Below are 21,531 nucleotides of genomic sequence, written 5' to 3' on the forward strand. Positions count from 1 at the left end.
ATAAATTGAATACACTTATTATGTAAACTAGCTTTTGAACCCGTACATACACGAACGATTTTCAAAATTTGCATCAGAAATAATATTTATATTAGAATTGCAATTGTCATAATTTATAGTTGTTTACTAATTAGACCAAAATCGATTAACTTTGCTCAATATGTTGTTTACCATACAGACGTAAGTCTTAAAATAGTAAAAACTATTACATGATTTTAAGGTACTCTATTTACTTATTATACATTCATCATAAAGAAAAAAAATAGAGTTAAATTGACATCTCAATTCTATGCAAAGTCAAATAAGAAGATTATTTTGGGACAGAGAGTAATCTCATTTCCATTTCATATTGTGTGATTTATTACATACTTAAATATAAATTCTCATTTTCATTCGTCCGATCATTTGTTTACCTTTTGTTTTGGCACAAAGACCAAGGATAGAGAATGGGATCAATTATTAGATGATAAGTGGACTAAATTGGGTGTGCATGATCAAATTGCTCATCAAAATCAATTCTAAAATAAAAAGGTAAACAATTGGCTGACAGCCTAACACCCAAAATGGAAAAAGTAAACAAATAACAGACGGAGGGAGTACCAATCAAATGTAGTAAAACCTAACAAACTTGATTTTTAGAAAAGGAAATGATATGTCACCACCTTTGTGGTACCGAACACCCCTCGCCCTCACGTCCAAAATGCGGGGGGGGCATTAAAATGGACTAAGCGTCAAGCATGCACGAGGGCGGTACCACGGTACCACACTAACACCAGATGGCACTCTAGTGTTTAGACCTGGCAAAATCAACCCGACCCGATTGACCCGAGTCCTGAAATCGACCCGAACCGCCGCACCCGAATTGACCCGACCCAATTGACCCGAGTCCTGAAATCGACCCGAACCACCGCACCCGAATTGACCCGACCCGAACCCAACCCGTTGACTCGATTTGCCAGATCTGCATAGTGTTGTCCGGAAAAGGAAATGAAACGGTGCGTAAACCTAAGACCCGAGAAACACGTTTGATAGAAAAATTAGGAGTTTTGTTGTTGAAACATCAAAAGATAAATGCATGTCTGAAAACTTGAAAGGCTTAACGACAGTATAATCAGAGCTACAAGAAATAATCTTTAGACATACGTTCGAGTGCTCTCAAAAATTCCAGTGTGTGCATGGCAGGCACATTTAAGAGTCAGCAATGGTAACCTCGACCTCAACACCAGGTTCAATGGTGATTGAAGTGATCTGCTTCACAACATCCGGGGAGCTGAAGAGGTCGATAACTCGCTTGTGAACGCGCAACTCAAATCTGTCAAACGTGTTGGTTCCTGTGATAGAAACAAGTCGAAATTACTCATTATCAAGCTGAAAGACACATAACAATGATTTACTCATCATAAGTTGGCCACTAAGATGGAAGCTAAACAATCTAAGCTGCCTTTTTACGTAACTATCTAATGAAGCGAAGACAAGACGGCTCAACATAGCCGACAATCACAAACGTCATCAACATTTTGGCAGATGTGAGCTAGTTTAGTTAGTAAAATTGTTTTTAACGGCTAAAATTGTTTTTAACGGCTTTTTCACGCCAAGAAAAATAAAGAAATAAAGAACGAGTTTTATAACAAAAAAAACCCACAATAATAGAGCAGAACATTAGTTTAGAGAATACAAGATTTCTGTTACATACCTTCTCCGCAAGGAGACTTCCTTGTGGTGATCTTTAGAACCTTTGTTGGAATCCTGACTGGTCCCTTAACCCTGAGTTGCTTGTCCTTTGCACCGCGTATAAGATCAGCACATACTGGTAATCACAACAAGACGAAACAAAAACGTAAATACAAACAGTCCAGTTGTAAACAGTTAAGGAATTACAACAAAGCCTTTAGTCCCAAAATTATTAGGGGTGGGCAGATAGGTTATGCAATTATGCCTAGAAATCGAGACGAATGTCCCAAAAGACTAAATTACTGGTGGAAATTGCCCACAAGATGACAGCGATGTCTAGAGACGAACAAGAACCAAACCAAGATTAGTACGATAAGTAAGCTATACATTGCACACGATAATATCACATGAGGTCGTTTGGTCCAAGAAGATGGAATGAAATGTCATACCCATAAAGGTATGAATCTGGAGTTGAAAACACGGGAGGAGAGTCGGATTTCGGATTCTAGGGATTGGAATAATTAGTATCCATTCAAGTATATAACTCCTTTCTAAAAATAAGCCAACCAAACATTAGATTAGAAAAGACCAATTCCATTCCAAACAATTCTGAAACACCCAGCCAAACACCACCTAAATACATTGCAAATTATCGATGCCCACACCAAATAGACTATTGTCTCAGACTACCAAAAAACGTAACGCAACCCAGTTTCATCCAGTTTAAGATATGGAGAAGTAAGACTTTGAGAAGTTACCTGCGAACTATGTTACTCCGACTCGTTTAGAAGTAACCGACACGGTTGCGTGTCCTAGCGTCGGACTCGGCTATTTTTATGAAAAATATACATATTTTGGTCTAAAATGAGGTGTCCAATTGTCATACCCATGTCCGTGTGTCGAGTGTCGAACACGGGTACACGAGGGAGTTAGAAGAGTCGGAGTAACATAGCCTGCGAAGCATAATCTTAATTTAGAGACCAGGCAATCAGCACACGGGTAAAATCCTTGTGTGTTATAACAAACTGAATTTCTTAACAGACAGCAGTTATACTTCTTTCGAAAGTGATAAGAATGGAAACACTGGTAACTGGACAATTTCAAACAACATTGAGCTCAATCGTGAGTCATTTTGAATCTAATAGGGGCATAGGGTCAAAGACCAATGAATGAGACTACACCTGACAGATAATTATCAATATAACAGTTCCCCCTGCAAACACCCACTCTTTCTGACTATAAATCCCCTCGGTTGACATGCTCAACCGTTAAGCATTAAGCTTTGATTACATCCTAACGCTCTGATAAAATGACCAATACCCTTTTTTTTAATCTTTCAAGACAAGGTAAAATCTCGAGGATTAAGGATGAAACAAAATTACAAATCAGATCAGAAGGTCGTTTAACACCAGCTATCTACTGCCGTCACAAACACCAACCCTTCGTATCAAAATACCTTACATGACTTTTTATACACCTTCATGACACGTCTATTTATTCACGCACCCCAAACAATCATTTCGTATCACACATTTGAATAGAACACCGTTTAACACCCCAAGTCCACTACAATCATATAATTTGAATCATATCCTTTAACATAACGTGAGAATGTCCAACTAAACACCTTCAGTAGACACATACAGCCTCAAAACATCCGTTTTAGCTCTACACATGTCAAATTCCGAAACTGAAAGTTGCACAAATAGTCCGCTATTTGTCTCCTTGCACAAACAAATATAAGCTATTCCAAATCAAAACCACCACCTTTTCTTAATTACTTACACTCAAATACTACCCTAACATAACCAAAACAGCTTACCCTTCAAAGATAACAGTGCATTCCATACACTTGCCAACACAATCAAACCCAAGTATAATACCTTCCTCAAATATCATTATCATCATACTTTACATCATCTTGATTAAAACCGATATATAACAAATTAAACTCACATCAAAAAAAAATTAAAAAAAAAAACTGACCTAAAAGAACACTTTGCCACCCCCAATAAGAAATCCAAAGTCCAATGTTGAAAAATACTAAAATTTATATTGATGGAGAAAGATACTTACCAAGCCCAAATGCTATCATCATCGTACTATACATCATCTTGGTCAAAATTAACACAAACCAGAGTGAACCCACATACAAAATTGAGCTAAAAAGACTACATCATCATACCCTAATTCAAAATTCAATGCCCATAACAGAAAAATACTATAATTTGTATTGATGAACAATGAAGTTTGATACTTATTTAGCTCAAAATCTTAAATGCCATTATCATCTTACAAAACACAATCTTGATCAAGATTATCACAAACCAAGTGAACCAACATATTATATTGAGCTAGACAGACAATATCTTCCCAGCCTAATACAAAATTCAAAGTCCACTAAAGAAAAAAACTAAAATTAATGTTGCTACTTACCTAGAAAACAGTCACTCTTCCTAATTCTAAATCCCAGTCCGCATGCTCAACCATCAAGCATCAAGCTTTGATGACATCCTGAAGCTCGGTTAAAAATGGTCAGTACTCTCAAATCATATATGATCAATACCCTTTTTCTCCCCAAACAGAAGTGTGAGTTTAGAAAAACAAGATACCATCAGGTCAGTCAGAAAATGACGATTATTTTTTAGACCAAAGGTAAAACTTGAGGAATTAAGGATAAAGCAAACACTACAAATCAGATCAGAGCCACTGCCATCACAAACACCAACTCTCCATATCAAAATAGCTTACACGATCATTTTTTAGACTTTCACTTCACCCATCTATTTATTCACTCACCCAAACAACCATTTCGTAACACACATTTGAATAGAATACCATTTCAAACCACTAGTCCACAACAATAACGTGAGCATTTCCATCTAAACACCCTCAGTAGACACATATAACCTCAAAACATCGCTTTCAGCTCTACACGTGCCACATTTCCAAACTATAATGCACACAAATAATCCGCAGTCCGTCTCCTTGCACAAAAAAATAGAACCAATCACCCCATTTCTCAATTACTTACACTCAACTACCATCCTATCATAACCAAAACAAAATACCATTCCAAGATAACAGTACATCATTTACACTGATCTGACAGCATTTCGTACACTAACAACACAATCAAACCCAATAAATTACCAAGCTCAAATGCCATTACCATCTTTATCAAAACCAACATAAACTAAAGTGAAGCCGCCTACAAAATTGACCTAAAAAAACATTTTCTTCACACCCTACTACAAAATTCCCTCCCGTCTCGTTCATTTGTTTAACTTTTTTATTCTTTGTGAGACGTATTTTAATCAATTGTAAGATACCCATCCAGCTCAAATTCCATTATTATTTTACCAAACACAATCCTGATCAAAATTAACACAAATCAAACTGAACCCACATACAAAATTGAGCTAAAAACACAAATATCTTCACATCATAATACAAAATTCAAAGCACAATACAGAAAAACATTAAAATTTATATTGTAATGAAAAAAGATGAAACCTTTCTCAAGATTCTTAACATTTTTAGAAGAAAGAGTGATTCTGATCTTATGAATCTGCTCTACTGATTCCTCCATCCCTGCTTTCCCTGGCTTCATCGCGTACGCCATTTTTGTTCCTTTTCAAGCTTTCTACACTTCAAAAAAAAAAAGCTTGAAAAATTTAAGTAATTATTAAAACACAACAATGGCGGTAAATTGATAAAATAATGCAAGAGAGAATATAGGAGAAATACCAGAGATTGAATTGCAAAAATGGAGAAGTCAAGCTAGAAAAATCTGGTCTTTTTTTGTGTTGAGGGAGATGTATGTGTTTTAGGGACTTAGGGTTTTGTATATGGGCTTTTTCAATTGGCTTATATCATCCGGTCTAGCTCGGGTTTGAATATTAGGACGGTAAAGCTTTCACTCATGAGTTTAAACACGGTTGTATTTCCGAGGTTTAAACTCGTTACCCCTGGTTAGAATAACCCTTTAGCGTGCTCACGGTTTTAGTATAGGCTTTTTGTTCATGACTTAGTAACTTTGTGTAGAGGTGGCAATTATTGACACGACACGAACCCGATATGAAGTTAGCGGATTTAGGGTTAAGACTTTGTGACACATTTAAGTAATTGGGTCGACACGGACAAGACACGAAATATAAATGGGTCAGGTTAGGGTTGAGCTCTTTTGACACGAGCCCGACATGAATAACCCGTTTATTTAAAAATGTCATAATATATTTAGGTTGAATCAATCATCCAAACAAACAACTTAAAAATATGCAATTTCATTCATCTTTTTTTGGGATAATAGGGCTATAAAGCTTAATTTAGTTTATTGGGTTAAATGCGTTAAGCGGGTTAAAAATGATCTGCTAAAAGATAAACGGGTCGGGTTGGGTTATGGAAAAATTAAATGGGTTGGGTTAAGGTTGAGACAAATGACCCGTTTATGTAATTGGTTCGGGTTAGGGTTGGGGTGGTGATGACCCGTTTAAAGTTGATACGAACACGAACACAACATGACCTGATCTGTTTGGCAGGTCTAACTTTGTGTACGGGTTGTGTTTCGAAGATATCTTAGCACGGTGTGTTTAAGAGCTAATCGGGAAACACCTTTCTAAGGGTGAAGACGTTTTTTTCCACACCAAAAACACCTTCCTAGGAGGGCAAACGTTCCTCACCACTGTTATCGTCGATGATTGGTGCACCTATGATGGTGGTTCTAATGTTCTATATCTACTCATTAATGATTTGTAACCAAATGAGTTTGGTGTGGTGGTTGCTCACCTCATCCCTTAACCATGAGGTCAGGGGTTTGATCCCCGCCTACGAATGGAAAGAAACTCTTTGGCCACCGTTTTTACCTCTTCGTGAGAAAGACACCCATGGCGAGGATTATACACTGTTGTCGACGGTGGACATCCAAGTTTAGACCAAAAAAAAAAAAAATGATTTGTAGAAAATCGTCATTTACCATATACCCAAATTTAATAGATTTTGAAGAGAGAAGAAAAACTGCTTCGTTTAATAGAGTGAAGATACCATATTCCTGTTTAAAATAAACCTTACGTCTGAATTTGTAAAAGTTTAAGACCATTTTACCATCAAGACACAACTCCAAAACATGATCTCCGACTACATGAATCGTGTATGTAGGGAATGTAAACCCAGCCAACCGCTCTGCCTTGGCCTGTGTCTACAGTAAAAAATAGATACAGAGCAGCAACATAAAGGGAAAACAAAACAGATGGATTGATGATAAATCCACCACTTTTCCGTCTATTTAGGCAGGGACGAAGATGTTCAGAAGAAGGCGAAGCCAATGCCAGAGGATAAATCACCATGCCATTTCAATAAACAACACTCGTGTTAACAGTTCATTAGGAATACGATTAATGTCAAACGGATACAAACCACGATCCCTCCAAAATACACACCACACATCGCAAATTAATAGCAGAAGATTTAGAAAGAAATTAGAAGTAAAAGCAACATCGATTAAGATGATTAGAGGAAAAATAACTACTGCTTGCCCTGCTAAAACCGAAACCAGGAACCAAACAAGGCATGAATATCTACGATTGCCAACCTTTCGTGCAAAACAAATCCATAGTCATTGAGTTACCTGCATGATCGAGAAAACTTTGTTACCATACTTACCATATGTGTGGTTGGAGTCGACATTCATGTTTAACAAAAATTTACAGATAATCGTAATCCGTCACCAGTTTCTCAAATGACGGTGCAAATTTGAAACAAATGCGCCTCCAAAGTTCAAACAGTTGGGCCGAGATAATAATGAAGCTGGGGTCTTGTTACAAAGAGCAAGTAAGGTCAAGCTTCCACTGTGAACATTCAAACACGAAATAATCTACCCGAGTGTTGACAAAGTCTTAAGTTGAGTCTTGACAAAGTCTTAAGTTGAGTCTTGAAAATCCAAGACTCAACTTAAGACTTTGGGTGAGTCTTGACTCTTGACAAGACTTTGGTAAGTCTTGAGTGAGTCTTGTCTCAAGACTTACCAAAGTCTTGTCTCAAGACTACCAATAATCTTACCTTAACACTTGCAGTCAAATCAGAGTAACATCACTACATAGAATGGAATGTCAAACCAAACAAAATAGCCTTCTGTCAAGACAGCCATGCACAGCATTTAGCGAGAGAGAAAAATATAAAGGCGACGGTCAATGTTCACAAGTACCATATAGACAAGACAACAACTACAATATTACCCAGTGCCTCAGCGGCTCCTGCAAATTGCTGGGTAAGAGGGGTCGGATGTACTGATCAATAATGTGTTCAGTACTTCAAAAAAGTAGATTTATCGTAGATAATTCTATGAAACCAACTTCCAGAACTTCAATATACTAAATTTACTATAGGCACGGTAACCAACTTCCATTCTGTTTCTACCTCCCTCCTCCGATTGATCTTGAGCAAACAAAGTCATCAATGTAATCATACTCAAATCTTGTTACAGGATTACATTCTCAAAATATGTACAATAAAATTGGTTCAAACCTTACGTATCCACCCACGTGACCCACCTGATAGTATGCAAAGTCATGTAACTCAGCTAGTTAACTTAGAGCTGAAACAGTGAAACCTAGACCCTAAGGGAAATGACTTCCGAACATGAATAATCAATTGTGAAATCCACCTCATGGAGATGAGTGAGCGGGCGCGCAAAAACACATGACACACACACACAGAGACACTACAATAAATAAAACATTTCTTGGTCTAACAGAATAGCACAAAGCAACATTAGCATTAGCGGACATGGTAAGAAAAATGAACCTCCAAGCCCTACATGGTCAATAAAACCTCCACTCCTGACCAAGACAAGCTAAAATACTAACTTTTGAAACCTCACCCACGATACATTGTGCTAATAGATAGTTCTACTTAGATAAATGCCCGCACTCCTCGATACTACTGCTGCATTCTTACTTAGCCTCCATTTCTCAGTACATAGTAACTTTCCAACTTCAATTAAGATCTCGTCTCCAACTTCTAACAATGATCCACCTTACTACCAGAAGTCCAGAACATACACAAAATGATCCCAAACCTAGTTGAATGGGGAGCATTACCCCAATTGAGCAACCAAAAATGCGACATAGTGACATACCCAACAATCAAAACCCCACAAAATACCAATTCAATAAATTCAAAAAACATACAACCTAACAAATCAAACAAAACACCCACAACGTACTGTCGAACAAGGGTATGACACTTCGACACCTCACTTTAAGCCAAAATATGCATAGTTATCATAAAAATGGCTGTCCAACACTTGGGCAGGCACCCCATGTGGGATACTTCTAAACGAGTCCGAGCAACATAGCCCTCAAGGCCGCAACATAATCCCCAAATTTCACACAGACAAGCATATCGCCACTAACTTAGCTGGTAAAACATGAGAATTGGTACTCAATACCCGAGTTCAAATTCCGTCGGCATCACATTTGTCTTTATGGTCCCAGTTCATAAACATCAAAAAACAACTAACCCCAACAAAAACAACACCAAAACAAATCAAAAACATACCCAAATCAAGAAAATAAATCAAAAACATACCCAATTTATCAAAAATAATCCCAAAAACAAAAATTCGAACATACCCAATTCATAAAACCTAATTCCAAAAACTCCACCAAAATCAAAAATGCAAACATACACAATTTTGTCAAAAATAATTCCAAAAACAACATCAAAATCAAAAATTTCAACATACCCAAATCACAAAATCTCCCAAATCATTTAGCAACAATCCTAGCGATAAAATCCTCATACTTAATCCTGCCATCAGATCCAACATCAACTTCCCTAATCCACTCATCAAATTCTTCCGGTTCAAGTTTCTCCCCAATATTAGTCAAAATATGTCTAAGATCCGAAACCGAAACAAACCCGGTTCCTTCCTTATCAAGTACCTTAAATGCATCCCTTAATGGCCGATCAAATGGTTCCGGTTTAAGATGTTTTGACATTAGATCAATAAACCGGGTAAAATCAAACGGGTTGGTTAAATTTTCTTGGGTTATTATTTGTTTTAATTGGGCTTGGGTCGGGTTTCCACCTAATGATCGCATTAAAATTCCGAGTTCTGATGGTGCGATTTTGCCATCGTTGTCTGTGTCGAATAATGTGAATGCTTCTTTCATTGAATTTACTTGATCTGGGTTTAATTCTTTCCCCATCTTCGATTTTTTAGGGTTTGTTGATTGATGATGATTTTGTTGTTGGGTTTGATTTGGGTGTTTTTGTTTTGATTTTGAATTTTGTATGGAAAATGAATGATATGGGAATGTTTTTCTAGGAAAAGGGTCGTGGTGGTATGTGAGGATTATAGGTCCCATTTTGTGTCTGATTGTGTGTCACACACTCACATCACTTACATTTCGACGTATTATTTATGGTAAATTAAAATATTGCAATAAATGTATTAATTTGTTGATGTGTTAGATGGTGGGTGGTGTGACACACATAATGGGGACACCAAATGGGACAGGGGATCATCACTGGGTGGTGGTGACTTTTGTAAACGTGTAAATATTTGGATTAAGTAGGTCAAGTCTTAAGACTTTGTCACGTCAGCTTTCCACTATTTTTTATTAGGGATATTCTCTCGTGTACCCCTCAACTTTTTCATTTTCTCACTTGTACCCCTCTTTTTATATAAAAAACTTTGACTAGCAATAACTCCTATCTACGATGTCAGAAAACGGAAAAATAAAATTACCCATCAGACCAACTCAGATTCTACTTTTTCACTCCACTTTTTTTTTTTTTACAAAAGGAAATGACACATGAGATATTCTCATTGGATAATTTCTTTTAAAGGTGAGGTCAATACTCAAACCAAAATCTTATAGAGTACGAGTATTAACGTACAGAAAAAAAAAAATTAAACAAAAATTGATGTGCCTTTACAAATTGAAGACTACTCCAGACGTGTTATGACTTATGTCAATGCTTAAACTCTAACCATGCACATTTATGCAACAAAAAAATGGTATGGCTTGTAAACCCGCTGTACTCGTGTAAGACCGTTGTATGATATGTAGTATGTACATGTCACACTGATCATGGAATTGCTCTTTTCCGTGATAAAAGAGAGTATTTCCTTGTTTTTGCAGGTGCAACTGTTAGGATTTACATTGAGCAATTTGAGCCTGATGTTTCGAAACACAATTTGGATGCTCGAATAGCATTAAAACCCTTGATAGGTTGCTTGATTCTGCTCATCTTCAATCTCGTTAACTACATTGTATATGCCACCTTACACGATAGAACAAAGGCGCTAATACATTGTATATGCCACCTTACACAATAGAACAAAGGCGCTAATACTAAGAACTGTCAAAAAAGAATTACTCCAAACTTAAGTTTGAATAACTGGCAACTAATAGGGGCACAGGGAAAATGAGAAATTACGTTCACAGTTTCAAGAATTCTGCTGAACTCAATCTTCTCCTTGTTTTTGTTCTTCACAGATATAAGGCACAATGCAGCTGCGGCCATCTTCTTCTTCTGAACAAATTAGAAAAAAAATATATAAAAAAAATACCTAACGTCATATATTTTCTTGCTAATGAAAGACAAAATATCGGTATAATGTTTAGGAAGAAAATTTTACCGCTCCAAGACGAGCTTTGCAATTTTGCGGCATAGAGCAGCTAGCAAAGTTACAAGCTCAATTGGGTCAACATGGGCAATCACAACCATCTGAGCCTTACCCTGAGATAGATGAGAGAGAAAGATAAAATTTGCTTACGTATGTTACAGGCCTCCACTCGAATAATGCTGAACTCCATCTTGTCCTTGTCCTTGGTCTTCTTCTGCACAAACTGATCAAAGAACAAAAATATAAAAATGAAATTACCTAACGTCAAATCTTTTCTTGCTAGTACTCCGCTTATATGATCTGAAAATAGTCACCCCAACTGTGACTATACACCCAAATGGGTCCAAGCTCCTACAGTGACAAACAATACTTCTATAAACTACGGAGACACAACAGATGACTTCGCACCTCCTCTTTTTGGGAGCCTGCAATTATTGAAGCTCCCAAAGTCCTAAATGTCAAAGTACCCAAAAAATTCTGTCCTAAACTCCTAAAGGACAGGATTGCGCTTAATCCAGGAAGACTAGAACTATAATAACCAAATCTTATAAGACAATAAGACCAAAAAAAATATGAGAAAATTACCTTCCCAGCTTCAACGTTTCTGCTGAACTCCATCTTGTCCTTGTTCTTCACAGCTGTGGGGCACAATCTCTTCTTCTTCAGCACAACCTGTTGAATTAGAAAAAAAATATAAAAATGAAATACCTAACGTCATATCTTTTCTTGCAAAAGAAAGACAAAAGGTCTGTACAGGAAGAAAAATTTACCATTCCAAGACGAGCTTTGCAATCCATTTTGCAGTATAGAGCAGCTAGCCAAGTTACAAGCTCAATTGGGTCAACATGGGCAATCACAACCATCTGAGCCTTACCCTGAGATAGACGCGAGAGAAAGATAAATGCTCAGTGAATTAGAATTAAAGTAAGCTATACACGGGATATGTAACCAACAAAGACCTAACAAAATGAAGTAATAGTGATTGACTTATTACCTCCACGAGGATTCCCTTCTTCCACTGAAGTTGAACCAGCTTTGGCAATTTGATACCAAACTGCTTCCAACGCTTGTCGTACAAAGGGTTCACAGGCTTCTCCTGTTAAGGCCAAAAACAGTTATAATCAAAACACTTAACAGATGAGTTCGCACCTCCTCGTTAGGGAGCCTGCAATTATTGAAGCTCCCAAATGTCAAAGTTCCCAAAAAAATTCGATCGCGCTTAATCCAGAGAGACTAGAGCTATAATAACCAAATCTTATTATAAGCCAATAAGACCAAAAAAAATATGAGAAAATCACCTTCCCAGCTTCAACGTTTCTGCTGAACTCCATCTTGTCCTTGTTCTTCACAGATGTGAGGCACAACGCAGCAGCAGTCTTACCCTGATGATCTGCACCAGCAATCTTCGAACGCTTGGTTACATCAGAAGCAGGGTCCTTAGAGGAGGAGGAGGAGGAGGAGGAGGAGGAGGAGGAGGAGGAAGGCCGCTTGTTAGAGGAGGAAGAAGGGTTGGAAGAGGAGGGAGGCGGGTCATCAGAGGCGGGAACAGAAGATGATGTAGCAGAGGGGTTGGGTTGCTGCTGCTGATGAGGAATGATGCGGATGGCTAGCTTTAGATAGCTTATTAGGGATGATATTATATTGTTGCTATTATTATGTGATTTTACCATTATCTTAGCCTTATTTTACGGAATATTATTAGCAATACTATTAGCTTGTAAACTATATAAGCCTTATTTTGGCATACCTAATGATAATCACATATTCTCCTCATACCTCCTTAACATGGTATCAGGGATTTTCTGTTTCCCACCAATAACCTAAACCTAAATTTCTCACCACGAAAATTCTTAATTCTGCAGCCATGGCCGGAGATGACTCCGATGCAAACCCAAAAACGATCCTCTTAGCCCTTACTATCTCGGTTCCCATGACGTTCCGGGGGCCAAAATCTCCAACGTTGTTTTGCGTCGCGATAACTATGATGCTTGGCAACGCTCCATGACTTTTTCTCTCAAATCTCGTCGAAAATTCGGATTCGTTGATGGGTCAATTAAGAAACCCACCACGGCGTTCGATCTTGAGAACTGGGTAGTCGTTAATTGCACGATTATTCAGTGGATCCGCAACATGATTGATCCAGCTTTGCTCGATAACATTGATTACCCTGATGATGCTTCTGTTTTGTGGTCCGACATCAAAGCCCAATATGCTGTGATTGATGGCACGTTGATTCACGGGCTCAAAACACAATTGAACGGTTGTAAGCAAGCGAAAGGCATGGATGTCACTTCCTATTTCGGGAAATTGAAGACTCTGTGGGATTCGATTGTCAAGCATGAACCGCCCTTTGCTTGCCGTTGTGGCAAATGCGAGTGTGGAATAGCGGAGAAAGCAATCCAGCGACAAGATAATGAAAGGTTGCATCAATTCTTTATGGGACTTGATCCCACCCTTTACGGTAATATCCGATCCTCTCAATTTCAATTGGATCCCCTGCCTTCTCTTACTCGCGCTTATAATCTCGTTCTCCAAGAGGAACGCTTGCGCACTGAAACACAATCCAACCCCACTGATGTCGCTGTTTTTGCTACTCCTTCTGGAAATATTGATTGGAGAGCAATTCGTGACAAAGAACGGACTGATAAACTTAAACTTTTGTGTTCTTGCTGTGAAACTCGTGGCCATGAAGCGGGTAGATGTTTCTTTAAAACTGGTCGTTTTCCTGAGTGGTGGGGTGATAGACCTCGTACTATTGCCGAGTATCGGGTTTACAGGGCTCGTTCTGCTAGCCGTGGGCCTGGTGGTTCTCAAAGTGGGTCGTCAGGTGGGACGGGTTCGGGCAGCACAGCTAAGTCTGCCTCGGACTCTTCTGTTCGCGCCAATGCAGTCGTCACAAACACCACGGCAAAATCGCTACTGGACTCGGATCGGCTAAGTGGTATGTATGCATGGATTATTGATACCGGTGCCTCCAATCACGTTACTGGAACTTTGTCGTGTTTGGAGAATCAGACCCAAATACCTGGTCGCACAGTTGGTCTTCCAAATGGCCAACAAGTTGTGGCTTCCGTAATGGGTTTCGTATATATTAATAAATTCCTTACTCTCAGCGACGTTCTCTTTGTTCCTGCACTAACGTGTAACTTGATTACAGTTTCACAACTTACCACTGCCAATAATTTTTCTTTTGAATCTACTAAACATACTTGTCTTATTCAGGACCCTTCTTCGAGGAAGACGATTGGAGCAGGTGAGCTAAGGGACGGACTATTTTGGATTTTTGCGGGGGAAAAGCCATTGACGGTGCATACGGTGACTGGACAAGGGAAATTTGATCTCTGGCACAGGCGACTTGGGCATCCGTCAGATAAAGTGGTCAAGACTATACCCTCTTTTAGTACTTTATTTTGCAATAAAGAACATGTGTGTGATGCCTGTCATTTGGCCAAACAACATCGAGATACTTTTGTTTCTAATAATAAGCGTGCTTCGGATTTATTTGAGTTAATTCATTGCGATCTTTGGGGACCATATCGTACTGTTTCCTCTTGTGGTGCTAAGTATTTTTTAACTATTTTGGATGATTATTCCCGAGCAACTTGGGTTTATTTATTGATTGACAAAACTGAGGTCACCGATATGTTCATGAGTTTTATTAATATGGTTCAATTACAGTTTTCTAAAACCATAAAAAATGTGAGGAGCGATAATGGTACCGAGTTTAATGGTATGGCTGACTATTTTTTCAAAAATGGTATTAAATTTGAGACATCTTGTGTGGGCACTCCACAACAAAACGGGCGGGTGGAGCGTAAACACCGACATGTTTTGAATGTTGCACGGGCTCTTCGATTTCAAGCCAATTTGCCTAAAACTTTTTGGGGTGAATGTATCTTATCCGCTGTTTATTTGATAAACCGAACACCATCACCTTTGCTTCGTAATTTAACTCTCTATGAGTGTCTTTATGGGGTTGCTCCTTTCTATGAAAATTTGAGGGTGTTTGGTTGTCTCTCGTATGCTCATAATCAACACACTGGTGGAGACAAGTTTGAAAAACGCAGTCGTCGTAGTATTTTTGTTGGCTATCCAAGTAATAAAAAGGGATGGAAACTTTACGATCTTGAAACAAAAACTTTCTTTGTATCTCGGGATGTTATTTTTCATGAATCCGTATTTCCATTTGTTACTCCGACCACTCCGACCTCTGTTCCTGAAGTGATTCTAGCTGATGAGCCATTTAATGGCACAGATGGCCTACCCGAAATCCCCCCTGATGCCGAACCAGGGCCTGGCAGTCCCTCCTCTGCCGCGACCCAAGCTGCACCAGCAGCGTCCTCCTATACCTCGGCTGAAGCCGAAACTGCAGCCTCTGCCATACCACAGGGCGCACCAGCAGCTACTGTCACGGGTTCTGATGCAGAAATGGGGAAAGGTAAACGTTTAAAATTCCCTAATTCTCGTCTTTCGGGCTATGTTCTTGATACCGCAAACAGTCCGTCCCCTCCCTCAAGCACACCTAGCTCTCCAACGTCCTCCTCAGGTACACCTTACTCCCGTGCTAATTATGTCAATTGCAAAAAAAATTCTGCCAAACACCGTGACTTCCTTGCAGCCATAACAGCTGGAATGGAACCACCGTCCTTTAAGGATGCTATTCGTGATCCTGATTGGTGTGCTGCAATGCAACTCGAAATTGATGCCCTTGAGCGCAATAAGACATGGGAATTAGCTGAACTTCCGCCTGATAAGAAAGCACTTGGGTGTCGATGGGTGTACAAAATTAAATACAAGTCAGACGGTACTGTTGAACGTCTCAAAGCTCGTCTTGTAGTATTTGGGAATCATCAAGTCGAAGGGATTGATTACGGAGAAACATTTGCCCCTGTTGTCAAAATGGGTACAATCCGTGCTTTCCTCGCCGTTGCCGCAATTAAAAAATGGGAGCTACATCAAATGGACGTCCATAATGCATTCTTACATGGCGACCTTGCTGAAGAAGTTTATATGAGACTTCCTCCTGGTTTTAGTCGTGGGAAGGAAGGGAAGGTATGCCGTCTAAAAAAATTATTATATGGTCTCCGGCAGGCTCCGCGGTGTTGGTTTGCTAAGCTCACTTCCGCTCTTAAGGTATATGGCTTCAAACAGTCTTACTCAGATTACTCTTTATTTTCTTACTCGCAAGGCGAAGTTCGTCTTTTTATCCTTATTTATGTAGACGACTTGGTCATTGCTGGTAACGATTCTTCCGCTGTTGCAAAATTCAAGGAGTATTTGGGGAACTGTTTTCATATGAAAGATTTAGGCCCTTTGAAATATTTTTTGGGTCTTGAAGTCTCTCGAAGTGGCGAAGGTATTTATATCTCACAGCGTAAATATTCTCTCGACATTATTTCCGAAACGGGCCTGCTGGGCTCAAAGCCCGCTACTACTCCTATTGAGCAAAATCACAACTTGCTTTACGCTACTGGTGAATTTTTTACCGACATTGAATCTTATCGGAGGTTAGTAGGGCGTTTGCTCTATATTTCTGATACTCGGCCCGACTTATCCTACGCTGTTCATATTTTGTCTCGGTTTTTGCATCAACCTCGCACCGAGCATATGGCAGCGGCTCTCCGCGTTGTCCGTTATCTCAAAGGAAGCCCGGGCCAAGGCCTGCTTTTTCGGGCAGATAGCTCTCTCACTATATCCGGGTGGTGTGATTCCGATTGGGGTACGTGCTCTCTCTCTCTCTCGTCGCTCTATAACCGGGTGGTATGTTTTTCTTGGTGACTCGCCCATTTCATGGAAAACCCGTCGCCAAAACACGGTGTCTTTGTCCTCTACGGAAGCTGAATACCGGTCTATGGCCAATATTTTGTGTGAATTGAAATGGTTGAAGGGGCTCCTATTGGATTTTGGGGTTAATTTGTCTCAACCCATGCAAGTTTTTTCCGACAGTGAGTCCGCTCTTCAGCTTGGTAGTAATCCCGTATTTCATGAACGCACGAAACACATTGAGATTGATTGTCATTTCGTGCGTGACGCCATTATTGAAGGCTTGATTGTGACTTCCCATGTCTCTACGACGAACCAATTGGCTGATATCCTTACCAAAGCTCTTGGGGCAACCCAGTTTCACGCTCTTCTTCGCAAGCTGGGCACTCTCGATTTACATGCTCCAGCTTGAGGGGGGGGCGGGGGGGGGGGGGTATTAGGGATGATATTATCTTGTTGCTATTATTATGTGATTTTACCATTATCTTAGCCTTATTTTACGGAATATTATTAGCAATACTATTAGCTTGTAAACTATATAAGCCTTATTTTGGCATACCTAATGATAATCACATATTCTCCTCATACCTCCTTAACATAGCTTATCCAGGAGAACTCAACTATTTGGCCGGGTTGTAGTTTCCGTTCGGACACGTACTTGAACCAGCCACCCTTAAAATAATAGGAGCTCTTTTCTCGATCCCGTAAAACTCTGAACCTGAAGGTGTATAATTTCTTTTGATCCAAGCAGAGGACAGAGATCCTGAGTCCGTTCTTGGTGGCAGATGCACATGATCGTTCAGACGGATATAGCTGTGGGTTAAGAAACCCGGTTGCCATGTCATTGGGGATCTTCAACCCCTTTATACTCGCAATATTGACGTCCGTGGGAGAGAGGACTTTGTGGGCAGGGATTGGGAGGGGGTCCGTTACAGGAGTGTAGTTAGGGTCGAAGAAGGGCTGGTCATCAACCTTTAAAACAGGTGGTTGTCCCTGTTCACTCGGGTGAAAGGAAAAATAAACCAATTGGTTTTCCATGAGATGATTATCGTGAACGTATCTGAACCACTGACCTCTAAAGACGTGAATGTTATTAGCCAAAGAGTGTAGACTAAAGGTGTATTCAGTATCGGTATAATCACATATTACATTGATTAGTAATCCGGGAGGCTCTCGAGCAATATTGAGATCAGTTATCAAAGGGGTATTGAGTAAAAAATTGAACATAGTATCAGGAATCTCAAAGCTATCAGTAGAACAGTCTGAATTAGAAAGTCTAGCAATATAAAATGAATCTTATCATTATTAGAATAACCGGGAAAATAATCAGATGTTTTTCTTTTTATTTTTAAGAATTAATTAGTCAAATTTGTTTTTCTTTTTATTTTTAAGCAATTAACTAGTTTTATTTTCCGTGAAATTCACGGGTCTAGCTATAATGGGGTGTTAGATTGTTAATGTGTTATGCAAACCCAATACCGAGGACAAAAAAGCCTTGTAAGAAAAAAAATCTATTAATCAATACGTATATTTGTATAATGCCACTAATATTGCTATGTTTATTAGTGTTTTACCACGATTATTGTTATTATTGTTGTTGTTGTCTTTGATTTTTTTAACTCTTTTTTTATTAAACTCCCTCCATTCCAGTCGTTTATTTTATTTTATTGTTCTTTCATTAAAAATAGTTGAGCTACTTATTTAATTCAACAAAAAATAATTTTTCAAAATAGAAATTTTTATATTTTTATTTGCGAACTACGATTTTCTACAACGACCAATTTACTAAGATCTTCCAATTTTCTTATTAATCTATAATTTGTGATTATTAGGACTTATGACCCATATTTTCTCTCTTACCTTCCATTTCCTCCATTTTGCACCACAAATCTCAATTCTCTTAAAAACTACTCAAAAAACAATGTGAAACATAATAGTGAATAAGAGGGAGTATAATTCAAGGTAAATTAATCGGTCAACATTGTGTTGAAAGAATATGGTGCGGATTATAAACGTAGAAAGAATAAATATTATTTTATCCGTAAAATTTATTCTAACAAAAAAAATTCAAAATTTATTTAGTATTTATTTTGATGTTTAACGATTGTTTAATTAGTTTGAAAATAAAAAGCCAATTTTAATGATTGTGTTTAATCCTATAAACTCTTACAACAATTTAGCTTTTTTTGCTAAAATAAAATAAAATAAATGCATAACGATGTGGTTTGCAAAAATTCTGTCAAATGGAATGTGATGCTTTATCATGTCTTTTTTTAGTATATATTAGTTTAATTTCTCGTGAAAATCACGTAAATTATTTTTTACTACTTCTGTAATAGTTTGATATTCACCTAATTATGTTGAGTTTTTTGTGTGTGTGTTATTGTAACCTATTATTCTTTTATTCTTATTTTGGCTTTTGTTACGGAATTATATAAATTTTTCCCGATGACTGAATTATATTTTTCTTAGTCCAACTCTATCAAAATGATAATAAGAAGTGTTAATCATAGGTATATACTTATTTTTATTATTTTCTGTACGTTTGGAAATAACAATGATATTTTATAAAGTTAATTATTATTTTCCCTCATTTTCTATTAACCGTTGTAAAGTTTAATCAAGTAAAAACAATTTAAATGAGAAGGGTGTAATAGACAAAGCAACATCAATACTCATACAACCTTCTTACATTAAAATTAAAAGGTATACTATTTCTACAAAGAAAGTATAAATTTATTTTTAAGTCACTTGATAAAAAACATAAAGAATACTATATTTACACTAAATTTGCTTTGGTTGATGCATTTGTAACATGTTGTTAATATCAGTCTCAATAAATTAAATACACATTAACAGTTACGAATAAATTAAAAATATCCCAAAATATTCCATTGCTATTAAAAATGTGAGACTTAAAAAATTTATACAATTTGATCAAGTTAAGGTTTTATTCAACAAAGTTGGACCTTCATTCGGCATAATGGATAATTATATTTGATTATCGACAATTTTAAGTATCTTCAACAACATTCGATAACGGCAATAGCGAATTATACAATACGAATACGTGTCATGTTGTTCTCTTTTTTATTCTAATTCCCTTTTATCTCTTAATTTCTCATCCATTAATTTGATTCCAACTCACCACAAAGGAAAAATATGATTTTTTTTTTGAAAAATCAAACCAAAATAAAATATATAGGTGAAAATAGACAACCTTTTATGTTCTTTTTTTTGTAGGAATGTGTTAGAGTTCTTATCAATTGATCATCTTTTTAGGCAAAATTTTATCGAATTGATCTCATAATTATAGAATATGAAAAGTTTGGCATTAAGTAGAGATATTGTGGTTATGAAATGAAGTAATGCGTGGAAGATGATGGTTTACATAATGTGGAAAATCAGTATATTAATTGCTACTTTGCCTTTTTCATGTTTTTTTTTTACTTTTTTTATTATCTTTTTTAGGTAAAGCTAATTTTGTTACCCGTGAAAATCACGGGTTATCTCTAGGAAAATTAAAAATTTAGATAGTTGATTTTTTTGGTGAATATCAAATGAAATCGGAATTTATTTCATCATTGATCATATGCCTATTCTTTAATTTTGATCATCAACTAATAAAGATTCATAAATTTTAGAATTTGATTATGTACGAATTAGAAAACTTAAAACCATATTAAAATCTTGAAATTGCTAGTTGTATAAAAAGTAAATTTACCTGTGGAGTATGCATGAGCATGACATCAAGAGTTAGCCGCTAACCATATGACTTCACCACAAGGTCTTCTTTTCGTATTGCCTACAAAACAAAAGTACAACAAAAAATAATACACAAATTAGTATTTCGTCATTCCAAATTCAAGTTAAAGAAAATACTGCAAATTTTTACCATCCACAAATGATCGTTTTGGAGGAAAACAAATGAGACGTTCTTAAATAGGAGAGGCTAAATAATGTTAATTTGGAAGTTAAATAATGTACACTAAAATTAGTGTTCACAAACTTTAAATGACATAAATATTAATTCGGAAAAATACAAAAACATTCAAAGGGTTGTATATAGTGGGTTGCTTTATACAATCTTTATGGTGGTAGGAATTATTGCAAAATTAGTATGAGAGTTAAATGGAGTAACGGTTAGGGTAGGGTAGGGAATTAGAAGAGACTTGTGAGAAAATTCGACGATGTCTTTAAGAAAATCATTGGACTTATGTGAAAATTATCGTGGGTTGAACTTAAATAATGGTTGAATATAAAATGTCATAATTTTACGTTTAAGAATATTATTAAGCTCATTTATTTTTCTTTTCAAGTTTTTGTAATTTTAAATAAATAAATAAATGTATAACTTTTATGAGCTATATTTCTATGAAAAATGTTAATCGATTCACTAACATTTCTTTTTATTGTAAAATGGGAATTTTAATTATAAATTAAGAAATTTTGATGTGAAT

At 37.2% G+C, this 21,531-nt stretch overlaps 3 protein-coding genes across 4 annotated transcripts; all 3 read right to left on the reverse strand.

Annotated features, from left to right (window-relative positions):
- Nucleotides 1-1,000: 1,000 nt before the first annotated feature.
- On the reverse strand, nucleotides 1,001-5,511 carry LOC141606593 (small ribosomal subunit protein uS10z/uS10x). 2 transcript variants are annotated; one of them, XM_074425783.1, is made up of 4 exons: nucleotides 5,422-5,511; nucleotides 5,188-5,317; nucleotides 1,694-1,807; nucleotides 1,001-1,331 (listed from the first exon to the last, which is right to left on the reverse strand). In XM_074425783.1, the coding sequence occupies exons 2-4, from the start codon at nucleotides 5,294-5,296 to the stop codon at nucleotides 1,189-1,191; spliced, it is 366 nt and encodes a 121-aa protein (XP_074281884.1). In that variant the 5' UTR covers nucleotides 5,297-5,317; nucleotides 5,422-5,511; the 3' UTR covers nucleotides 1,001-1,188. The 2 variants fall into 2 exon arrangements, with proteins under 2 accessions (XP_074281884.1, XP_074281883.1); XM_074425782.1 differs by having other exon boundaries at nucleotides 5,188-5,322.
- Nucleotides 5,512-7,020: 1,509 nt separating this feature from the next.
- LOC141606594 (putative calcium-binding protein CML13) lies at nucleotides 7,021-10,059 on the reverse strand. The gene is made up of 2 exons (XM_074425784.1): nucleotides 9,416-10,059; nucleotides 7,021-7,297 (listed from the first exon to the last, which is right to left on the reverse strand). The coding sequence occupies exon 1, from the start codon at nucleotides 10,038-10,040 to the stop codon at nucleotides 9,438-9,440; it is 603 nt and encodes a 200-aa protein (XP_074281885.1). The 5' UTR covers nucleotides 10,041-10,059; the 3' UTR covers nucleotides 7,021-7,297; nucleotides 9,416-9,437.
- Nucleotides 10,060-10,754: 695 nt separating this feature from the next.
- Nucleotides 10,755-12,501, reverse strand: LOC141609435 (large ribosomal subunit protein eL8y-like). The gene is made up of 5 exons (XM_074428483.1): nucleotides 12,303-12,501; nucleotides 12,079-12,183; nucleotides 11,894-11,980; nucleotides 11,459-11,531; nucleotides 10,755-11,214 (listed from the first exon to the last, which is right to left on the reverse strand). The coding sequence occupies exons 2-5, from the start codon at nucleotides 12,169-12,171 to the stop codon at nucleotides 11,147-11,149; spliced, it is 321 nt and encodes a 106-aa protein (XP_074284584.1). The 5' UTR covers nucleotides 12,172-12,183; nucleotides 12,303-12,501; the 3' UTR covers nucleotides 10,755-11,146.
- Between the last annotated feature and the right edge of the window lie 9,030 nt (nucleotides 12,502-21,531).

Source organism: Silene latifolia, chromosome 10 (assembly GCF_048544455.1).
Source record: "Silene latifolia isolate original U9 population chromosome 10, ASM4854445v1, whole genome shotgun sequence".
In the NCBI taxonomy this organism is placed as follows: Eukaryota; Viridiplantae; Streptophyta; class Magnoliopsida; order Caryophyllales; family Caryophyllaceae; genus Silene; species Silene latifolia.